The 23,980-nt window shown below is 40.0% G+C and overlaps 2 protein-coding genes across 2 annotated transcripts in view; one reads left to right on the top strand and one right to left on the bottom strand.

Annotated features, from left to right (window-relative positions):
* Positions 1-6,500, bottom strand: part of WDR70 (WD repeat domain 70) — a 112,262-nt gene extending 105,762 nt beyond the window's left edge. The window contains exons 1-4 of the mRNA XM_009903720.2: positions 6,471-6,500; positions 6,276-6,338; positions 5,980-6,063; positions 3,050-3,164 (exon numbers count right to left, since the gene is read on the bottom strand). Coding sequence (XP_009902022.2) covers positions 3,050-3,164; positions 5,980-6,063; positions 6,276-6,338; positions 6,471-6,492 — 284 coding nt within the window. The 5' untranslated portion in view covers positions 6,493-6,500. The remainder of the gene's footprint in view (positions 1-3,049; positions 3,165-5,979; positions 6,064-6,275; positions 6,339-6,470) is intronic.
* A 1,898-nt stretch (positions 6,501-8,398) lies between these two features.
* The window catches only part of NUP155 (nucleoporin 155), a 33,762-nt gene continuing 18,180 nt past the window's right edge, over positions 8,399-23,980 (top strand). The window contains exons 1-16 of the mRNA XM_054178582.1: positions 8,399-8,531; positions 10,071-10,208; positions 10,518-10,614; positions 11,676-11,746; positions 13,730-13,822; positions 15,287-15,453; positions 15,886-15,991; positions 16,522-16,595; positions 16,897-16,988; positions 17,119-17,216; positions 17,310-17,462; positions 18,355-18,455; positions 19,842-20,012; positions 21,000-21,110; positions 21,925-22,019; positions 23,505-23,593. Of these exons, the coding sequence (XP_054034557.1) occupies positions 8,408-8,531; positions 10,071-10,208; positions 10,518-10,614; positions 11,676-11,746; positions 13,730-13,822; positions 15,287-15,453; positions 15,886-15,991; positions 16,522-16,595; positions 16,897-16,988; positions 17,119-17,216; positions 17,310-17,462; positions 18,355-18,455; positions 19,842-20,012; positions 21,000-21,110; positions 21,925-22,019; positions 23,505-23,593 (1,780 nt within the window). The 5' untranslated portion in view covers positions 8,399-8,407. The remainder of the gene's footprint in view (positions 8,532-10,070; positions 10,209-10,517; positions 10,615-11,675; positions 11,747-13,729; positions 13,823-15,286; positions 15,454-15,885; positions 15,992-16,521; positions 16,596-16,896; positions 16,989-17,118; positions 17,217-17,309; positions 17,463-18,354; positions 18,456-19,841; positions 20,013-20,999; positions 21,111-21,924; positions 22,020-23,504; positions 23,594-23,980) is intronic.

Raw genomic sequence — 23,980 nt, 5'->3', positions numbered from 1 at the left:
TTCTATTTTTTCATCTTTTCCCCATTTCTCCCTCTACCCCAGTCCAATCTACTAAGCTTCACAGCCTCCAGTCCAATCTAATAATTCATCAACCGTTTGGTATCAGTTCACTTTTACTTACTCCAAGGGAATTTCTGAATCTTAGCGCCATCTTCCCCCTGGCCAAGACTGGCTCAAGATACCAGGTCATGACAATGGCACACAAATGTGAAATAACAAAAGAACATTCTAAGACCTCTGCAAGTATGGGGGCATATCCCCATCATCTATTCATAATCTTTTTTTTTTAATATACAGATGCCTTCATTTCAGAAAGCATTATTAGACATAAGGACTGTAACTGTTAAGAACATTTTTCTACAGCAAAGTAGCTCAAAAAGCAAAAGGAATTAGTAGGCATTCTTTATATCATTTTTATTCAACCAGATCATTTTTAACAGATTAGTATGAGGGCTCCTATGACAATTGAAATTATTCGGATTTTTAAAGGAAATAATATCCAAGAAAAAGTTGCAATTTTTGAGAGAACAGAGCAATATATATTAGATCAGTTTGCAACAATTAAAATCTACATTGTGAACAGAACTACCAAGAGTCCTATATTTCAGACATAAATTACCTGTTGCAGGATTGTTCCTCTGAGTCACATTGCTCTATCACCTTCACTAGCTTCCTAGTTTCAGCACAAGTACTAAGCTACACATCGTATTTTACAAGCAAATACAAAACTTCCAGGAGAGATTTTCATGTCATGCCCTCTCTTTTCAATGCCTGGGAAATTAAAAAAAAAACCAACCCACCCCAAACAACCACCCAAAAAACAAAGAGAGAAAAGAAAGAAGTAAGCTTAGCATCAGTGGAACTCTGGTGAGTTACCAGAGAGTACTTAACTTGGAATACTGAAAGATAATGTTACCTTCCTTCATACAAAGTCCCTGCAGTCTCTTCTGTCAAGTCTTCTGTCAAGTCTTCTGTCACCTCTTTCTGTCAAGTCTACTAGCAAAATGAGATGACTGGGCTCTCCACCACCTGACTGCTTTCCATCTCACCATTTGTTTCAATTGAATTCTTATACTGAAGTCATTCAGATACACTACACAATCACATCAAATTCTTGTGATCCTGTATTACTTCACCAGACAGGTATCTAAGATCACCAGATGGAAATGAGAGCACAGAATATTTTTCCCTCTCACACAAGATACAACACAGGATCTATAGGGTAGTTAGTATATTGTGTGATCAATTCTCAGTGACAGTGCACAGCTCCTTAAGAATTTTCCACAGAGGAACAGAAGACAAACCAAAAAAATTTGTAACAGAAATTTGTTCACAGTCTGAAACACTACAAGGTGTCCTGTAGGGTTAAACCCCAAAACATGGTAAGTGTCTGCAAATGTGCTAACCTGGACAGTTCCTGGGGTCCAGATGGTCAAGGCCAATGTGTAGCACATGTAATTAACCTTGTAAGCACCTGTGAATGTGCAAACCGGGTCCTTCCTGAGGTGCAGATGGTCCAGGCAAAAGTGTAGCACATGTAATTAACTTTGTAACACACCTGTGAACTGTGTGCGCCCCTGGCCATTTTTGGCTATGCCCAGTCCCAGAGGTTAAGGTATCAGGTGTCTCAGTTACCAAAGAGCATTAATTGCCTTGCTCTTACCACGAAAAGAGACAAGAGCCAAATGCTGCTAAGTTGCAGCTGAAGGGCCTGCCCTAGCAGGCCAACTGCACCTGGGTGTTGTTCTCACCAGACAGCAACAAGAGCCAAATTCTGCCAGAGGAGCAGCTGAAGAGCCCATCCTAACAGGCAACAAACTACACCCGGGCCTTGCACCTAGCCCAAGGCAGAATGGGGGAAAGCTCCAAGAGAACTGACTCCCAGAAGAGCCATGGAAAGGTTACAGCCTGGCAATGGAGCACACAAGAGAGCGAGAGGCCCCTAGCCCTCTCCGATCCAAGAACCACTCGAATGATAGTCACAGCATCTGGGAAGACACCAGACAGAGGAGCAAGTTGTGAGCACTCAGCTAATCTGCCACAGAATCCCATGTGTGGGAAACTGCAGACCGCAGCACCTGTATTTCCTATTTGAATTGCTCTATTGGAAATTCTTAGATCAAAGCTTGAATCATTTAACTGTCTTCATATGTGAAATGTATCACTCACAACTGAGTAACAGAACCTGTAAATTCATTTTGTAAATAAGTTACAGTGGTGTTTGAAGATACCACCGCCAGGAAATACTAAGTAGAAAATACATAAAATACACATGTTTTACTACACAAGGTTATCAATAACAACCTACCACGTGTTGATTCTATAAGCCCTAAAGAAACATAGATTCATGTGTGCTAGTGTCTTGAGTGGATTTTTAGGATTTCATGAAGAAACCTAAATATTTACAGCACACTGATCACTGCAATCCCTGTCACGCAATGGAGTCATGTGGCCTCCATTACTTTCAGCTATTTCTGACTTCCCAGCATTTCAGAATTTCAACTATGAAAGCAGTAGCATTTACTGTCAATAAAAAGCAGATGTTGGCAAGTTTGACAGTAAATTTCACACTGAAATAGAAATTAAATACTTTCTCAACCTCATCATTACTCTAAACAATGTGCATAGATGCTTTCCACTACCTTTCTCTTTCAGCACATGTAAACAATTCCATTCCAAGTACAGGTGGGAGCAATAGCTGCTCACTAAGTCAGCTCACACAGTCACTATATTTGCAGTATCATTTTTTTAAAATCCACAGAAAACAACATTGCCTTTTTTTTGTTTAAGTATGCTGAAAAGGATTAGGGAGGAGATTACAAAATGCAGTATTAAATATACATCGAGGCAATATTTACAAATATTGACTCATCTTTACAAAAGCATATATGAAAATCAAATACCAGTGTTCCACTGAAATACTTCAGACAACATAAACGTGTTCACACAACTGAAATGACACTTCCTCTCTAACAACAACAACAACAAAACACACCAAACCACAATCAGATAAACAAGCTGTTACATGAGTTTTCCAACCATACCTTACCTTTGGGTTAATGTGGATACAGTTCCTGCTGCACTGGATGCTGAAGCTGATGAATCCATGCATGGACCTCTAAACTCTTTTTTAGCCTGGTCTTTGCTCTCTCTTTCACGAGCCTCTGAATACAGAGAGCACATAAATACAAATAACCAAGACTATTAGAAAATATCAAAAATAAAATCTTATTGAAGACAGTATATTAATTTTACTGACTTTAAGATTTAAACTAAATATTTGAAAGTAATAGCAAATTCAGGATCACAAGGAAAATGCAAACATCTTACAGTTGTAATTTGCATACACTATCAAACATAGGTTAATCAGGCACCAGTACAGGTTAGGGGCTGCCCTGCTGGAAAGCAGGTCCACAAAGAAAGGCCTTGGAGTGCCGGTGGACAGCAAGTTCTCCATGGGACAGTAATATGCCCTTGTGGCCAAAAGACCAAAGGGTATCCTGGGGTGCATCCAGAATAGTGTGTCCAGCAGGTCTAGGGAAGTTCTCCCCACTGGTGAGACCACACCTAGAGTACTGTGTCCAGTTTTGGGCTTCCCAGTTCAAGAGAGAGACAGACCTGCTGGAGAGAATCCAACAGAGGCCACAAGGATGATTAGGGGACTTGAGCATCTCCCCTATGAAGAGAGACTGAGAAACATGGAGTTGTTTAGTCTTAAGAAGACTGAGAGGGGATCTTATCAGTGTGTATAAATATCTGAGGGATGGATGTCAAGCAGAGAGGGCCAAGCTCTCTTTGGTGGTGCACAATAAAAAGACAAGGAACAGTGGGTGCAAGCTTGAACACAGAAGATTTCACCTCAACATGAGCAGAAACTCCTACACAGTGAGTGTGACAAGCACTGGAACAGAGGGGTTCTGGAGTTTCCTTCTCTGGACACATTCAAAACCTGCCTGGATGCATTGCTGATCAGACTACCCTAGGTGATCCTGTTTTGGCAGGGAAGTTGGACCAGATTATCTCTGGAGGTCCCTTCCAACCTCTCATGTACTGTGGTACTCTGGTACTGTGATCACACAAAGATGCCAATATTTCAGTATTTTCAACAATGTACTAATTTAGTATGATTACTTGCTAAAGTTCTTGGAAGCTTTCATTGTACAGGTAACAAAAATTATCATAAAGAAGTGAACACTAAGTATGACTTACAGAAAAGACTTTGTTCTCACTTCACTTACTGAAAGTTAATTCCTGGGGCACAGTGCAACAAAATTAAAGTAAACCTAAGTTTACATTTCAAAGAATAAGAACAGCGGGGTGACAGGGTAACAGATGAAACTATTGTATTTGTTAAAGTGTTTGAATAACTTCAATTAAGCAGAGAAAAGCTACTTTCTCTTTATATATACATTACTCTCTTTTTTTCTCATTATTTGTTAACTAAAGTAAAAGAAAATCACACTTTGTGGCAAAGCTAGGAAATATTTTCTTCTGAAGAGGAACAAGAACACCATCAAGATATAGAACCAGAAAATTTATTTGGATCTCAATTCTCACTATTCACAGCTCAAGAACCACTGGAAACATTTAAAAAAATTATCAGTTATTCCAAAAAGCCAAGAAACAATAGTGCAATCCATTAAGACATCTCAAAATAAATGCTTACACCATTCCACCCCAACAAAAACCTGTAAAATGTACAGCTGTCTACTATACTCTGAATTACCTGAATTTGTTTCTAAGTTAAACAGATGAATTACACACAAAGATTCATCATTTTTCATAAAATGACCAACCTTGTAAACAACCAAATCTGCTGTGCTTCCTTTACAGCTAAGAACCTAGAAACCTTGCAGGGAAAGGGCAAGAGAAGGGATGAATTCACGAGGCAGTTCAAGATGTCTTGACTGAAAGGTACTGTGTTTTTGTAATCAGCTACTAGATTTTCCGCCGAAAGTAAAACAGTGTAAGCAAATAGTCTTTTATAAGGAATGATAGCTTATCCTGAACCAGTATCAAACACGAACAGCTTTCCAACACAGAAACACATTGTTGTGTTTAGATTCAGTCAACACCAAAAAATTATCCAAATCAAGTTTTGTAATCCGTTGAACATTTCTATTTCAAAGCCTCTTAAAGTCTACAAAGTCCATGAACCTCCTGAGGTCTGTTCTTGTGGGTCTGGATAAAATCAGAACAAGAAAAACAAACAAAATAACTATCTCATTCTTTTATACAGAATTGTTTTGCTCTTGGTCAGGTTCTTCAAGTCTACTAACTTCATAAACTGTAATGTTTCAAAGACCAGATTAAGTCCAATCCAGTAGGACAGAAGCTGATCAACCACGATGGCACCACATGGAAAAAAAAACAAAATCCACACATTCTGAACTGTCTAAGCAAAGGGAGAAAGCATGGATATATGGATTTCTACGACACGCATGAGGGATTCCCAAGGCTCTTTTTTTTGCAGTCGTGTTTGCTTAGATACTGGCACAAGAAGATATATTATTTTTCCATTTCTCTCTCTCAACCACCATCTCAAAAATTCCCCACTTCCAGCACAGTACAGAGACAAATTTATGAGCTGATATGTAATCTGCAGTTTGGTATAAGACACATATTCTTGTTAGTCTGTTTTTACTACATTAAACCTGTCTGTACCAACTTCCCTTCCCAAATAAATACACAACTAAGTTTTAAAAAAAAAAAAAAAAAAAAGCCTTCATCTGTAAGGAACATTTCACATACACACTGCTCTTACAGAATCAGATCCAAAATTAGTAATTTTACCATTTACCAAGTTCCAGGCTGTTTTCCTTTAATGCAACTGCATTTGTGGGTTTTGGGGGGGGTTTTTTGTTGTTTTGTTTTGTTTTTATTTGGAGGGCCCATTTGAGACACTTTAAACATCACACCAAGGCAGAAAAATACAAAACGTTTTAAAATGCATTGCTTGACTACACTGGCACTTCTTACCCAAGATCTTCCTGCTCCTCTCCACTGCAGTTCTCCTCGTTTGCTCAAACATGGCTTCGAGGTCGAAAGTCCGAGCTTTCTTCCCTGAAAATAACGAAAAAAGAGACTGAAACAGACTCACCCCGACCACCGGCACTCTCGGCTGCTCCAGACCGCGGGAGGAGCGTAGAGGGGCCGACATCTACGACCGCTTTGTATCTACCTCCACCTATCACCCTCCCCTTCCCATCCTGGGCGGCCAGCCTCAATCAAACAGCCCAGCGCCTAGCACCCCCCCGGCCAGCATCGCAACACACCGAAGCCTGAGAAGCCCATGGTGGCCGACAGCTCCGGGTCAGGTGCCCCCAGAATCTCAGAGTCTGCAAAGACAGGGGAGAAAAAAAAATTAAAAGTAAAAATTAAAAACCAGAATAAAAACACCAGGGATCAATCAGAGGTGCGGAGCGAGTTCGGAGGGGGCCGGACAGGACCCGCGCCGCGCCACAGCTCACCGCCTTCAGCCGCCGGCTCCATGCTGCTACTGCCCCGGAACCACAACATTTACCGGCAGGAAGCTCCCAGGAGCGGCCAGAGCGGCCAGGAGGCCTATTCGGCAGCGCCTATCCGGCAGCGCCTCCCACGGGTGTGCATGGCGCCTCCCGTGCGTTTCATCGGCTGACTCCGGGCGTTAGCCGTTGGCCTTGTGCCTCTCTCCCGTCGGTGATCTGACGGTCTCGACTAAATCTAACTACATGAAACATGACTAAGATGATCATCCTTGAACTCTGACAGATTTGGTGCCATGACCACTTCCGTTGGGAGCCTGTTCCAGTAATTTACCATCCAAGTGGAAAATCCTGAACTTGGTGTTGTTACGTTTCAAACTCTCTTCAGAGCCAAGTTCTCTGTAGTCTATCCCCGTCTCTGTAGTCTATCCCTGTCTCTCTCTAAAGCCTCTCTACCCTTAAGAGAATCCACTGCTCTTCCTGGATTATAATAATTGGCAAACTTAATGAACATTTTATTTCAGTATTCTGATAATATATAAAAGCATCAAAGAGCACTAGCCCTAAAATGGGGAACCTCACTGTTGACCATCTATTATCTTCTCAATCTTGAGAAGATACAGGGAGAATATCGTTTTCCCATGTAAACACTGTGGGCTTTGGGGCTTAACTTCAGGTTCTCCATTTGGAAAGCAGAACGGGAGGGATTTCTTTTCTTGTGCAAAGTATCTTTCTCACAGATTAAGCTTTCCTGAATAGAAATCTGAATCACTGGACCCTGATCCAGAGGCAGAGTCAGCACAGTCAGGACAGAAAACATGATTTATAAACCAGACCCATTCCCTGAAATCCAAGTTTCACCTGGCCCCAAGACTTCCTAAAGTGGCTTTGGAACGTCTACACTGTCTAGCAGACACCACCTAACATGAGTCCCATCCATGACAAGTTTGCAGTCTGCTATGACCATATTAGCGTGTCATCCCAAGCACTGGAAAAACAGCAAGCCACACCGGCTCAGTGTGGTGCAAGAGTCAATTACTATTCTTTTGCATCTTAACTCCAGAAACACTGTGCATGCCTTTGAAGCGGAGTCTCCCCACTGTTCTTATCTTTCATCACTGTCCTGATTTTGCTGGGACAGAACCATAGGCCTTCCATGATTTGCAAGCCATTAGCAGTTTTGAGTCAGGGCAGCTTACCTGACTTGGCAGAGAGGCATATCCCATACAACTACTCCACTCACTATAAAGAGGGACGTTTACTGAGAGTGTGAGTACCTCCTGCTTGGGCTTCTACTGAGCCTGCTGCTCTTCATCCTTCTCCTGCTCGAGGAATACTTTTGACTGCCATACATTTGCCAGACTGAGTATAGTTTTACATACTTTATTGGCATCCGTTTTGCTATTTCATGAACTTCTACCCACCGATTTTCTGTGCTGGGGAAGGGCTCATCAGACAACAAAGCAACTGCACAGCACCAGGTACAGCACCAGGTACAAGATAAAGGTAGACAGCCACTACACGGAAAATCTGTGTGCGAGTAACTGTGTACGGTCTTGCCACAATAACATATCAGACTCACAGTATAAAGTACCTTTGCGCTGTGGCAACGAGCCTGCAGCCAAGCAGACAGGGAGCAGCCTAAAGCTACCCACCGTGCACACACACCGCTGCCCACAGCCCTCCTCCAGGCCACCCCGAGCCGTTACAACAGACCACACCTGTTCGGTCCGACCTACTGCCTTCTCCCCGGCCCCGCCTTTCACCGCGACCTGCCTTTCCCCCTCCTCCCGCTGGGGGAAGCGGTCTCAGTTCGGCGGAAGCGCGTCGCATTCGCAAGGCCTGCCGGTACTTGGCGGGTGTCGAAGCGGCGGGAGGCTACTCCGCGCCTTTGGCCGCCCGCTCGTTTAGACCCCAGCCTCATTATCGGTATGCCCGTCGCTATGAGTCCCATGGCGCCTACTACACAGGAGGCTCTGGAGATCGCGGGGCGCATCATCGACCGGCAGATCCAGGATGATCGCTGCTACCCGGACCTCTCCGAGCTGCTGGCGGTCCCAGCGCCTGGTAAGGAGTGCTCGAGGACCTTCTGTCTCCGGCCCTCATCGCCTCAGCCGCCCCGGTCCCTCCGGCGCCCCGCGATGCCTTTCAGGGCGGCTTTCCTGGCGTTGCCTAACAAGCCACGTGTGGGGGGGTCCTCGGCGGGCAGCCAGCCGGGCACAACCACATCCCCTTGATGGCTAGTTCCCTGGCGAGGTTCCGGGGACAGCAGCTGCTTGCGCTGCCTTCTTACAGACGGCGACAGGGCTGAGTCTGATGGCTTCTCAAGCTTGGAAGAGAGGGTGGGGGCGGGAGGCTTGTATTGAACGTTTTGGTGCGTGGGTGGAAGTCGCGATTGGAGGATTCTCGGTTATAGGTGTAGCACTGCAGGAGCACTGGTCTTGGATTCGCTCGGCTCTTCGGCCCCATCTGCCTCTAGGGGGTGAAGAAAATCGTTCTAGTTTTTCATTCTGTCTTGCAAAATGCTCTTAGGGTCAGTAAGTGCTTAGCGTTGTCCCTAATAACAAGCATCTTGAGAATCTTAAGCTGCCTTGAGTGTCGTTTGTACCTACATGTGACATATAACTATTGACAACGTAAAGGGTATCTCAAACATTTGTTTTTGCTGTTTTGCTCAAGACAGCATCTCCTACTTCACTGTGACCAACTGCCTGGCAAAGTGGGCTGTGAAGAGGCAACCGTGGCACTTCTGGTGACCTAATTAGTATATATGCATAGGAGCTTATCATAGTATAAGGAAAAAGTATGTTTTCTGTTATGATGTAATGCAATGTGTAGATCCAATATGTAACTGCCCTAGCAGCATCATAGATACAAATCACCTCAATGGGAGGAGAAAACCTCTTTACAGTGAGGGTGATGAGCACTGAAACAGGCTGCCAGAGGGGTTGTGGAATATTCTTCTCTGGACACATTCAAAACCTGCTTGGATACATTCCTGTGCAGACTACCCTAGGTGATCCTGCTTTTGCAGGGGGGTTGGACCTGATGATCTCTGGAGGTCCTTTCCAACCTCTAATGTTCTGTGAAAATCGTGTGAAATACTGTCTCTGTATGGATATTTTAACTTGGTACTAGGAGTACAGATCAGCTTTTCTAGGTGAAGGAAAGTACTCCTGGCTTGTTCACATGTTACATTTGGTGTCTAGCCATACAGTGAAAAAAGGACTGGAGAATATCACAGGAAAAGAGGGGTAAAGAATAGGTAGGGTTCCAGATGAGTTATAGTCAGCGTTTGTTTGCATGTGTTTGCTACTGTGTGATTCAAGACTAAGATTTATTGTTTATGGTCCTGCTCCTACAGAATCCTTTGTTCACGGATCTTAAGACTAGTGGCATTTACGTGCTTAGTCTCTGCAGTATCAAGACCTTTTTTCTACTTAGTCTGAAGGCCTGTGTTATTAATCTAAAATAAAATGGGAAATGTGGGGTTTTTTTCCCCTTTTGTGAAATTAGACTATCAGATTAAGATAAAGAGATGAGAAACCTTTCTAGTAAATTTTTCATTCTTTATAAGAAGTCTAATTTTTTTGTTCTTACTTGCAGGTAACGCTACTGTTTCTGGTATGGCAGATATGGATTATCCTCTGCAAGGACCGGGTTTGCTGTCAATGCCTAATCTTCCAGAGATCAGCTCAGTTCGCAGAGTCCCACTTCCCCCAGAGCTAGTGGAACAATTTGGACGTATCCTTATGAAAAATACTGTGTTAGATTGTGTAAGTACTAACACTAGAAAAACCGCTTTTCTACTTCTGTAATCTTCCCCAGTCATTCTGGTAGTGAGCTCTGATACTGTTTGCGCTCCCTTCATCATGCTCACAAATAGTACAAGGTAAGCCTAGTGATGCCGCTGGAATTAAAATGTTTCTGGTACACAGTTAGTGTCCTACTGTAGATGAAGTGATTTTTAAAATTTTTTTTATGTTCCAATGCTACCTTAAGTTTTTTATGCTTCCCTAAATGCATTTAGTCCTTACATCAGCAGTGCTTCAGATATGCAGTGCAATTGCATGATGGGGGTATTTCCCGAAATCAGCAGAGCTTGGCTGACCATTGACAGTGACATCTTTATGTGGAACTATGAAGATGGGTATGTAGAGAACATGATCCCAATTATATTTTACCAATATTAAACAAGAATTAAGCAATTGCTGTAGTAGAAGAATGTTTACTGGTAGCACAGAGGTGTGCTGTTGAGTTTAACATACCTTGATTCCTTTTAGGTTTTACTAAAACTTTTGAATAGTAAGTGTTTAAGGGTTCTTAAGAGTTAGCAGTATTGCTGCCAAATAATCTAGATAGGAAAGTGAGGAAAATGCACTTGCTTATCTAAAATTTTGGCTGTATATATGCTAGGGCTTTGCTTATATATAAAAATTTGAAAAAATAATCATAGTTACTAATGGGTCTAAGTAGATTTAGTAAGTACTCTGAGGCATGTACAGTGATTAATCATTCCCACAATGATAGATAATACAGCATTAGTACTTTGCAGTCTTGTGATTGAAGAGGTCCTTCACAGCTTATTTTAAAGATGCATAAAAAAGGAAAATAATTTAATTAATTTTGAAAATGGCAGATATGTTTATAATTCACAAGTTTCATTAAGAATTACTTTATACATACTTCTACATTTCCTAAGAAACTTAAAATTTAGATTGTGTCTCCTACCCATATGTCTACATTTTGTCACAGAGTGTGAAATACATTCTTCAGATGAAACAGCACTTCGTAGTGTTAATCACAAAGTGCTAGGGAGAAGGTTGAGAATTCCTCGTTTAGGTAATTTTCATGAGAAAGAAAGTTACTGACTCTTGATGCTAATCAACATTGCCTATGCTTCATTGTGTAATTCGGGGTAGACTGTATGAATTAACAAAATCCAAAAATAAAATACTGCAGCTGAGTTTCAGATCTGAAACTTGGACATGTGGGCTCCAAACAGATCAAATGATTGCTTATGTAGTTATGCTGTGAAGCTTCTCTGACATTCTGTTCCACTGGACCTGCTTTTACTCAAAGCAGAAGATGTAGGCTGTTTCAGATTACACTAAGTGTTAAAAACTTATGTACACAGAATCTGATGTTATTACTTTGTTGTGTTGTACTATGTGACAAGTTTTATGCCTTTTGTTGTTGCTCATTTGACAGGGGAGATCTGGCATATTTTGATGGTCTCAGTGAAACTATTCTTGCAGTGGGTCTTGCAAAGCCAAAGGGAGGTAAGGACTATGACAGTGACTAGAATTATGCATCTATTTAATATTCCTTTTTTTGTTTTTCTAATATTTGCATGTGTAAAAAAAATTTGTGATGTGTACATATGTATATTGCAGTTAAAATGCCTAGCTTGATGTGGGACAGGAAGGCATGTTCATTTAGCACACTTCAAGATTAGGGCCTTTTACAGTCAGCAGGTGTTTGTGTTGAATGAAGATTCACAAAGCTGGCTTTCCAAAGACCTGAAGGAAGGAGTGTTGTGTAGATAAGATGACCCCATTTTGGTTAAAAGTGGTGACACAGGGCTCAAGTAACGTAAACACCCCACATGAAAGCAGATTCTGAAGGCTAAGGTGCCCGAGGAAAGACCTTTGCTTAATTAGCTCCTATTTTAATGTTGAAGTTGATGCCCTTCAATATGCTAATGAGGAAAACTGAATACAGGATAAACATAAATTACTATGTTACTCAACTTTCCTCCCAAGTCATGCTAAATGTCACCGAGAAGGCACAGACAGCCTGGGATGGAGTATAAAACTGCTGAGAGGGACATGCATTCCCTCTGGCAGCAGGGCACACACATGCTAATGGCACTAGTAGTGGGGCCAGTAAGGGCGGGTGCAGAGTGACTAGGACCAGCATCCCCACGCTGCAGCAGCAGTTGTGAATTGAGGATGGCTGATAGGCTGTGCTCCTTTTCCTCCACCCAAGACAGGGACACCTTTCTTGTTGAGAATTGTGCCTTCAATATACCGCTTAACTTTTTCTGCATTTCTATTATATATTAGAGCTACTGCAAAAGTTTGTGCCTCTTTGTCGGATGTTACTCAGGATTTACTAACCTGAGATCAGGTTGAATTTAGTACATTTATCACTAGTAACCCTGAACTTGCTGTAACTGTTGCTTTGAGCAGTTGAATAATTTAATTGCTTTAACTTTATGAACTTGTGTTAGAGAAAGGCCTTATTGGGTGTGATAGGTTGAAAAGGCCAATTCTCCCAGCACGGGCAAAAGAAAAAACTCAGACAAACAGATTGCAAAAAATGGTGGAAATTTTAAATGGAAAAACAATGAAACTTTTACAGAGAACCACAAGCACTGTGACAAAAGAGAGATCCCAAAGCATACCCAAAAGCATCCCACCCCCACCTGGGGGTACATCCAAACCCCCCAGGGCTCTTTCTCTCCCCGCCCCCACCAGCCTTGGGCCTAGCCAGCCCAAGAGGGGCCACGAGGCAGTTTATCCATTTACCAGGTAGTGGTGAGGGAAGAAAGAGGAAGAGAGGACCCCCCCGCTGATATCTTATAGAGGAGCAGGGCATAATGGGATGGCATACCTGGCTTCCTGTGCCCACCCACTGGGCTGGTCCCTCGGTGGCATCACAGGTGTGGCTTGTGTGGCAGCACCCAGCCTAAACCACCACATTTTGGTACCTGAAAGAGAGGCAAATCGTAATTTTGCCAAATAGTTTAAGCAAGAGTTCTGGAATCTGAGACAGGTAAACATTGAGATGGTATCCTAAATGCAACACATGAGATACATGAGTTTGTTTCATTTGTAGACACATGAAATTAATTACAAGCCACACTGACAAGCTTGTATTTTTTCTTTCCATGTCATACACTTGTACTGCTTAGAAATGTACAGGTTCATGTGATAATTTACATGAGTTCCTGGTTTCTAACCCTCACCGTTCTTTTGGTAGCTACTGCTTAGATAACATTGAAGTCAAAATTGGATTTCCAATAGGGCTGAATTGAAAAGAAGACAGTTTGTAAGAAAAAAATAATTTTAAAAGAGCCTCTGTTTCATGAACTGGAAGCTGAACTGCTTTGTAATTCTAGAATTTCACAGAACATGAAGTCTTAACTGATGAGAGGAATTAGTTATATCTGGTATATCTTTCCAGTGGATATGTTGGTGGTGGTGGTTTTGTCTGGGATGTTGGTGCAAACTAAAATCTCATTTTCTCCCTTTCTTTAGGTATCTTCCAGTCTCATGTACGACACTTGCTTGTTCTGGCTACCCCTGTGGACATTGTGATTTTAGGGCTCAGTTGTGCTAATGTACAAGCAAGTGAGTTTCTCATCTCCCCTCCTTCAGTTGTGCTTCAATGAATATACTTGCAGCAAATATATTTGTGGGTTAGCAGCCATTTAAAAACCAACACCTCCTCACACGAAAAAAATCCAAACAACCCCCCAAACCAGACAAAAAACAGCAAAAAGCACAAGCCACAACAAAGTAAAGCAATACCATGTGCACCTTGCTAGTTTTTAAGTCATGTTATGGACAGAGGGAAGCAATTTTTACAGGGTGTGCTCTTGCTGGATCCCGGTCTCCCATAAGGAGCATTGAATAGTATTGAGCTGTTAAAAAGAGCATATACCTCTTGTGATCGTTTGAGGCTGTGCCTTTAAGACAAACAGTGCTGGGACACTGGCTAAATGTTTTCGGTACCAGAACAAAAACATTCTGGTATTCTAAACGAATTTCATTGGTGAATAGATAAAATGCAACTTTAAACTGTAGAGCAGTTGGAATTTTTTTTTTCTCAGTTCAGTTTGGTTTGGGAGTTGGGGGAGTTTGGGTTTCAGCCTGTTCTCCCTGCCTGCTTCTTCGCGAACTGCTGGAGTTGGCCTTCAAATAAGCAAAAACTAATCCTGCATGGGCTTTTGAAGCTTACTAACAACTCTTTCCCTTAATAACTTGCCTTTCTTTCTCTCTAACCCCTTTTTGGGAAAAAAAGGGAGGTAGGGGGGGAGAGAGGGGGTTACAGGGAGGGGATCCCTCTTCAGGGAGGGATTTTTGTTGTGTTATTTCTCTTTGCTGTATATTTCTGTGTATAGATTGTAAATACCTGTATATATTGTGTTATATATAACCTGCTTTCCATATATGTTTGTAAATATATAGCTTTGCTCTTCAACTGGGTTAGCTGTGGTTTCTTACTCTGTGGAGGAGAGGGAGCTAGGCCCTCTCTCAACCTACCACACCTCTGCTCTTTGAAACAGATACTCCTGTTAATTAAGTAGCATGTTGCAGAAGGAGAGAAGAAACGGGCATGAATCTTGGAAGAGTTTGTTAATGTGGCATTTGTATCCCAACCACAGAAACTGAGAACCTGATACCATTTTTCTAATAGTGTACATGTATTCATAGAGAAAATACAGAGTTAGTTTGAGAAAGTGAGAGGATGACAATATTTTTCTCTCTTTTTGTACTATCTTGATGTGAATTGAGGAGTGAAAAAGAACAAATTGATATTTTGGACTTGTGGTTGAGACATGACAATGAATAGAAATGAAAAATGTTACATTTCTGTACTTTGAAGTGGACATGAAGAATTTAATTTTTTGAAAACCAGAACCTTTGTTACTCCACAGCTCACCTTAGAGATTACATCTTCCAGACTGTGTTTAGAAATCAATAATTACAAAATTTGCTGTAACTTTTCATGTTTTCAAAATGCTTTTCATCACAGACCTGTAATATACAGAATAACAATTTAAAAACTAAAGCTAATTTGTGTGTTTTCAGGTACTGGATCACTCAATGACAGTATGTCTGGTGGCATGCAGCTGCTACCAGATCCTCTCTATTCACTTGCTACTGACAATACATACATTCTGGCAATAACATCTACTGACAACGGGCGCATCTTTTTGGCTGGAAAAGATGGCTGCTTGTATGAAGTAGCATACCAGGTGACTATAGATTTTACACAGAGACAATTTTCATTGTTTTATGAGGGTGGGATCTACTCACTAGGAGTTGTAAAGCACGTTAAGTTTGCCAGTTTTTTTTCCTTCCATAATTATGTTGCATAGCTTGGTTGCACAGTATTTCTGACACCTTATATAGATGTGCTTTCTTTGAAGAAGTAATTATTATATGAGGAATAGCAATGAAGCTTTGGTCAGCTTCAAAAATAAAATCTGTGATGTCCTGCACACTTTTCTTAATGCAAAATTTAATGATCATTGATTTCCACTGAGTAATGCATGCTTTAAAAATTACATCACTGTTGTGTAGTTAGGTTTTTACTTTTCATACTTGCCCTGTTAACTTTTTTAATACAACTTTGTTGTTTTTTTTTGTTTTTTTTTTCTTTTAACACTTTTTGTTTCAAATTGTAGGCTGAAGCAGGCTGGTTGAGCCAGCGCTGTAGAAAAATTAATCATTCAAAGAGCATGTTATCTTTCCTTGTTCCCTCATTTCTGCAGTTTACATTCTCAGAGGATGGTGAGTACTGATGTTAAAGACTACCCAGCAATTCAATATATTCAATATAATCTTTGAATAATATTGCTAAGAAGTAAGACTTAGTAGTTTACTTATTCATAGAGTTTATTTATTACTAATGAGTCTTGCAGCAGTTCATGACCATAGAACAATGAGGTTGCTTACTTGTGTGTCTGGTTCAGAATAGAGATAGTAAAGCCTGGTAAGTTTGACATTTATGACTAAAGGTAGTGTTACACAGTAGAAAATTTAATGTGCTTAGATTTAATGTGCTTATGTGCGCTACAAACAGTAGAATCTTTAAGTAATTTTAATCTGTTTCATTGTTTAGTGAAAAATCAATTTTCAATTTTAGTTTACTGATAATTGTGTTAAACTGATTTCCGTTTTAAGTCCCTTCCTGTAGGAGTCCTATGTGGGACTCCTGAAGGTTTTGCTTGCTTAGAATATCTATTTAATAATAATTGTGTCTTGTTTTCACCAAATCCATTGATTTCCTGATTGTCTCTTATTTTCCCCCCCTTCCCCAGATCCTGTAGTTCAAATTGCTGTTGACAACTCCCGAAATATCTTATACACCCGCTCAGAAAAAGGAGTGCTGCAAGTACGTTGACTTCTAGTTTGTGTTGGCTATGTTACTAACATGTATATAGTTTTTTAAGTTTCCCTCAATACCTGAGAATTTTCTGTGCTTAAGTCAGGATGTTACTTCACATTATCTTTTTGTAACAAAGTGTGTACTGAAGACCTAAAATACTTTCTTCTTTTGATTATCCATTTGATCTTACCCTCAACTATATGGGAGCATGAATATAAACTGAAAATAAAGAGTTTGAGCTGCTATTTGATGAGTGAGGCTTTATTAATTCATCCATAAGTCACTGAGCTCTATTATTGAATTACAGGTTTATGATTTGGGACAAGACGGTGAAGGAATGACCAGAGTTACTTCTATTTCACAAAATGCTATAGTTTCTGCTGCTGGGAGCATTGCCAGGTATGTGTAAGACAGTTATAACACAAAAGGCTTCTTTTCAGCCTAATAGTTTAATGCTACATTTTTGGGCAAAATTTTTTATTTCTTTGGACTCTGATTGTGTGTTTTTTTTCCTCATTTTATTTTTTAGAACAATAGACCGTTCTGTATTCAAGCCTATTGTTCAAATAGCAGTGATAGAAAATTCAGAATCCATAGACTGTCAGCTACTAGCAATCACACATGCAGGTAAGAAAGCATTTGTAATTCCCCACCTTTCAAAGTGATAAATAACATCCAGACCATTTGGCAAAATTATGACTTTTAAAATCTTTTGCTCAGGTGTCCGACTGTATTTTAGTACTTCACAATTTAAGCATCCAACAGCTCGTCCCTCCATGTTAACCTTGGTTCACGTCCGTTTGCCACCTGGATTTTCAGCTTCCTCTAATGTGGAGAAGCCTGCAAAAGTTCACAGAGCTCTTTATAGCAAAGGTAAAGGGCGGAATACAACTCTGATGGATGTTGGGCATTGGGTTTGTGGGGTTTTGTTGTTTGGTTTGTTTGTGTTTTTATCACTGTATTAAAGTAAGGTAGTGATACACAGGATTTTTAAGCAGTGGGAATAAGTGCAAAAAAAATTAAGCATGGCCTCTATGTATTAATCAGAGAGGTTTTGAAAGTGTAAGGTTGTAATTTTTCAGAATTCAGTTCATCTGTAGTGTTTGAACAGAGAATTCTGTTCATGTGTTGATCAATACTTCTTTTTCCTTCTAATCTTCTCATTAAATCTATTTTACGTGTTCAAATTTGCCTGCATGTCTCTAGCCTATGTGATTATCTCAAGAAGGCAGAGGATAAAATACACTTACTACCTATCTAGTGCCTCATGCTCATGTGTGTGCCGTTTATTTTTTAACTCATTTAGCTGCTGATAATACATTAAGGTACAAACAACTCCCATATGGACCCAGCTTTGTCACTTCTGATTCTAGGCCAGATTTTAAGTACTGCAGAAATACAGTGTAGGGAAATGTCTCTATGTTGCTGACTCTTTCAGTCATACATACTGGTTTTTATCCTTGAAGTTATTCCTGAATGTTTTCCCTACATGATCATTTAAACATCTCATTTTTAAGACCTGTTTTACCTATTCTAGTCTATGTTGTTTGTAACTTAGAGAAGATAGCAAATACTGTTAAAGAAGCCTTCTGAAGAACTCTATAATACACAAATTCGTAAATACTGTTTGCTATTCAGGCTGTATGATTAAGACTTAAAGATGGACTTTTTTTTTTTTCCACTCAGAAAAGAATTAAATAGTCAATTTGCATCTTATGCTTAACTAGTGCTTCTGCTATGAACTTAATATTGCTGTTCTTTACAGGGGTCCTGCTGATGGCAGCTTCAGAAAATGAGGACAATGACATCCTGTGGTGTATCAACCACGATTCTTTCCCTTTTCAAAAGCCAATGATGGAAACACAGGTACTAAAGCAAATGTATATACAGTTTTGATAGAAACTAGATACTACTTTTTGCTTTCTAATAACAGACACTTGAGTAATATTTATGCAAGCAATTCATAGCTCACAGAAAACTTCCATGAGGAGTTTGGACTGCTTACAAAGCTACTGATCAATGTGCTTCAAATTAAAACAAAAGTAACTGGACAGCTTGATCAGTGAATGGGAAGTAATTCCTTGGTAGGAATTCCTTGTTCTGTCATCCTTTGTAGCTGTTCTATGTATCGAATGCAATTGCCTTCTAATTAACATTTGAAGATACTATTGTCTACAGCATGCTGCATATTGTGCACAAGCACAAGAGGATGTAGTTAACACAGTCCATATTGATTTTTGATGCAAATAATGTTTAGCAGGGATTTCTTAAAATACAGGTTTTAGAGACTTTGGATTTCTTCTATACCACAAAATTTCGGACATGATGAATCTCTTGGTTATTCCACTTTCCCCCCCCTCCATTTTCCCATTGCTGCATGAATAGGTTTGTAAAGGTGATCTAAAGGGATTAGTTGCTTTATGCATCAGTTGAACATCCCAGGTATTCCAGCTTTAAAGGAAGTTTGCAGTCTGCTGCTAAAGCAGAGGAATGATAAGTCAGAAAATAGTATTGTTGAAGAACCAGTGATAAGAGTGGAAGTGAATTGAGAGACTCTATAAACTAAAAGTTTCAAAGTCAGGTTTTGCTCCATCTGCTGTTCTAATAACTTACTAAGGAGCTATGTAATTGTTCCACATCTGTTCCCTGCAAAAACTCCCACATAAATATTTCAAGTGCTGACCTCTGTCTTTTTCAAGACATTTGACAGTAACATACAGCCAGGTTTCCCAGAATAAACTGCAGCCTGTCCTCAAACAGCAGTTCTTGTTAGCATTCAGAGTGGAATGCCTTCACTACTGTGTGACAGTCTCGATGTCTCTTCTTTAGTTACTGAAGTAACTGCTGCCAGATGTAAAAATCTTTTAAACCCTTCTGATTTGGTTACAGTATTTTTTTGATTCTTTAGTAAATTAAATTCATTATACCTTTAGTACTTAGTTCTGATAAGGGCAGCAAGTTGCTGGGTTTTTTATATTTCTGCAGCATTTGAGGATTCCACTTGGCAGGCTGACTTAGGTTTAAATGCAAACCATTATCCCTGTCTTCCAAAAGCAGCAGTGTATCTATAGCTCTAAGTTTGGCAACATGCTATTAAACAACATTAGAATTTTCCTTTTTTTTTTTTTTTTTTTTTTATTTTCTTGTGTCAGAGTAGATTCTACACTGTGTAATTTTAAATGATAAATAGTATAAGAGCACCATATACAAAATTCATGTCCAGCATTTAGTTAATATCTGTCTACTGTTCAGATGATCACCCGTGTCGATGGACATTCCTGGGCTCTTTCAGCTATTGATGAATTTAAACTTCAGAAGATTGTAACACCACTAAATAAAGACATTATTCCAATAACTGATTCACCTGTTGTTGTGCAGCAACACATGCTGCCACCCAAGAGATTTGTTCTGCTTTCTGCCCAGGTGAGTAGGAAATCAGAAAAGTAAGTATAAAATTGGAAGGTATATTGAAAACCATAAATGTTCATTGATTTTTGGAAATGTTTTAAGGATTATATGCTTAACATTAGGCATAAGGAAGAATATTGCTGAAATCATCCATACCTATTTTAAATTAACTCAAAGCTACTGGGTCAACTGCTTTTGTACAGTGTGCTAATAGTTTTTGTAGGTCTCCACAAACCCTTCTAGATAAAGACTACCTGTGAAGTTCTTGTAACCTTGGTTATACTCATAATTACATGAAACTGAAGCAGATGCTGATTGCCCAGAAAATAATTTGAGTAAACATTGTTGGCATTAAAATTTGATTAATTTCTTCTTTGCCATACAAGTCCCAGATGATTTTTTTGGAATTAATTGAAAGAAAAACAAAAAAACCAAACCAGGTTCCTTCTCTTTTCTGATTGCATTTAACAATTTTTAGAGCACTTAATACCTTAAACAATAAGCACTTGAGAAAAAAGTCTGATTATTAATGTCTTGCGGTTTCTAGACCTAATGTGTATTTGTTTAATGTCAACTGTTTTGTTAAAGGCACTCTCCAGTACTTAGTATGGATGCAGGCAAGATGATTGAGTGAGAGTCTTTCCATGCCCTTGAGCGTGAATTCTTCAAATGTTTTAGTTGTTTTTTTTTAATCCAGGCAGTTTAGTGGATTCTCAGGATACATAAAGCCTTCCTTTCTGTCAAAGCTTGCTGTATGTTTGTATCGCATGCTTCATGTTAGACTAAGAACAGCAAAATTAATGTGATATATGGAGTGTTTATAGGTATTTCAAGATGCAGAACTTTCTGCATATGAATGGAACTTTGTGAATCTTAGGCACCATCAGTGTTACGTCTTGATCCAACAGTGCAACCAAAGCAAATTCAGAGTAATAAGTATAAGCGTTTTGGGGAGATGGCTAGCGTAAATACAACTTTATTCTTACTTTGGGTTACTTTTAGGGGAGCTTTATGTTTCATAAACTGAGACCTGTCGACCAGTTGCGGCATCTGCTTGTTAGCAACGTAGGGGGAGATGGAGAAGAGATTGAAAGATTTTTCAAGTTACATCAGGTAAGAAGTTTGTTATGAAAAATAGAAGATACCTTTATGTAAGTTTAATCATTTTTCAGTATCTTTTTGTTGCTGTGAACTTCTAGTTAATGTTTCATGTATTGACTGAAGTATTAGCTTTTTCTTCTTGTATTGTCTACGTAAAATAAGTTGTATGAGAAAAAACTTCTCATTCTAAGAGAGCTGAAAATGGAAGTATAATTCAGTTTAACTGAAATTCTTAGGTCTTGTAGGCGGAAGTACAATGGAGTTTTTAGTTTAGGAAAGTTCATCTAGTAGCGAGGGAGGAAGAGTTTCCAAAATTTAAATTCCTATGACTACAACATTTTTTTTGCATTTAGACGGTCAGTAGATGTGTATAATTGGTCTCTTTTCTGTTTGAATTACAAACAAGCAGGAAGAAAGCAATTGTGGATTACTGTCTTAATTTGACTAGTACTGATAAGTATCTATAAGAAATGCTTACTGTCGTCTGTTCTCTTGTGCATTGATAGGACATACGAAGCGCTATTTTAACCTTCAATTGGAATATGCAAGCCATTATTTGTATAGTTTTGTTCAAACAAACTTAATGTAAGTTTCTGTAGAAATTGCACGAGTATTAGTCATAATTAGGTGACAGACTTGTGCAGTTCCAATAGCCTAACTGACACAGCAGGATGCCTCACTATGATCCACTTCATGTCTGTAAATTACAAGAGCTGATTTCCTTGCCTTCTAGAATTGATGTGATAAGTATTTTTAATTATTATGCAATGAAACTTCCATGCTTTTCATATATAAGCTACTACACTAACAGTGTAATACTTTCTAGGAGGATCAGGCCTGTGCTACTTGCCTTATCTTGGCTTGTTCTAATGCTGCGTGTGATAGAGAAGTATCTGTGTGGGCTACTCGAGCATTCTTCAGGTAATTCTCAATTCTCTAGGTTGCTCTGATTATGCTTACAATCACTACAGCCACTAAGTAATTGTACAGGCTTTTTAACCTGCTGCCTGAGCAAGCATTGCTTTAAAGTGAGCATAGACCTGATGGAATATGCTTTTATGGTAATTTAGGGCTCATCCACAAAGAAAGCTTCTGGTACAGGCGATTCTAGTTGGTTCCCCTCTTGGATATAGAGGAGGCTATTCAGAATGTAAGTTTCCTACGTGTGCTTCACAGTATCTCAGTTCATTTAAGTACCATATGTCATAATACTTGGGCAGTGACTGGCTGGAAAGAAGCCCTGAGGAAAGAGATTTGGGGGTGCTGGTGGACAAGAAGCTCTACATGAGCACTCAGTGTGCACTTGCAGCCCGGAAAGCCAATCAGATCCTGCGCTGTATCAGGAGAAGTGTGGCCAGCAGGTCAAGGGAGGTGATTCTCCCCCCCTACTCAGCTCTGGTGAGACCCCACCTGCAGTACTGCGTCCAGTTCTGGAGCCCCTATTACAAGAGGGATATGGATGTGCTGGAATGTGTCCAGAGAAGGGCCACGAGGATGATCAGAGGGCTGGAGCACCTCTCCTATGAGGACAGACTGAAGGAGTTGGGGCTGTTCAGTCTGGAGAAGAGAAGGCTCCAAGGTGACCTAATTGTGGCCTTCCAGTATCTGAAGGGGGCCTACAGGAAGGCTGGGGAGGGACTTCTCAGGATCTCAGGAAGTGATAGGACTAGGGGGAATGGAATGAAGCTGGAGGTGGGGAGATTCAGGCTGGATGTGAGGAGGAAGTTCTTCCCCATGAGAGTGGTGAAGCCCTGGAATGGGTTGTCCAGGGAGGTGGTTGGGGTGCCGTCCCTGGAGGTGTTTAAGACCAGGCTGGATGAGGCTCTGGCCAGCCTGATCTAGTGTGGGGTGTCCCTGCCCATGGCAGGGGAGTTGGAACTAGATGATCCTTGTGGTCCCTTCCAACCCTGACTGATACTATGATAATGAAACCAACTGAGACAGGTGGAAATTTTTGTATTTTGGGGAGGGTTTGGGGTTTTTTTTGTTACATTCATTTGGGGTATTTCTTTAATATATTGTAGTTATTTATACTGTTCATTGTTGCACCAAAGAAATATATATTCAAATGGACTTACCCTGTTCAAGCCCTGATGCCTCTAGATCATAAACAAGTGATGGTTTTTAGGTTGGATTGGTTTGTTACTTATAAAATTGAGTGAGGCTTCCCCTCTGGAAGAATTGTTTGTCATCTCTGTATCTTACATACTGCACATCCTTGGAATTGGGGAAGATATATAGATTCTAATTCACCTTAAACAAGATGTTTTATTGTAGGACTTTTGGCTGTCAAACATTTCTGAAAGGTTATGCTGTTTATTTTATTTTCTCCTTTAAAAAGACAGGAAAATTAAATGAACTGTGTATGAAGTGTGAGGAATTCTTGTCTTTGTATGCAATGTTTAGGTACGGTGGAGAAGCACAAATGAGATTTCCATCAGCTCTGCCTCCTCCAATCAATGTTGGATCTCTCTTGGGTTCTCCACTTTCTGCCAGTAAGTAGAAGCATTTCATGGGTTTGAATAGTTCTGTGTTTTTGCTTTGTTTTTTGTTTTGTTTTTTTTAAGTATGCTCTGTGTTGTTGTCTCACAAGTATCTGTGTTCTTTTTGTCTGAAATACTCCTTCATTTCTCATTCAGTGGCTGATTAATTACAGAGGGTTTTTTTCCATTTCTCTTAAGTAAATTTTAGGTTTAGTGAGAGGTTGATGTAGTTACAAACTATATGTGACTGCTGCTTATCTGTTAAGATTGTGTAAGGAAGTTATATATTTGTGGCTGCCAGAATTACTTTAGTATACTTTGATGCTATAGTTCAATTTTTTTCTGAAGAGTATCCTCAGTGTCATTTGTGGTTTTCTTTTCCACCCCCATTCAGCAGAC

This window comes from Dryobates pubescens, chromosome Z (genome assembly GCF_014839835.1).
Source record: "Dryobates pubescens isolate bDryPub1 chromosome Z, bDryPub1.pri, whole genome shotgun sequence".
NCBI lineage: Eukaryota > Metazoa > Chordata > Aves > Piciformes > Picidae > Dryobates > Dryobates pubescens.
This window is presented reverse-complemented; position numbering and strand designations above follow the sequence as displayed.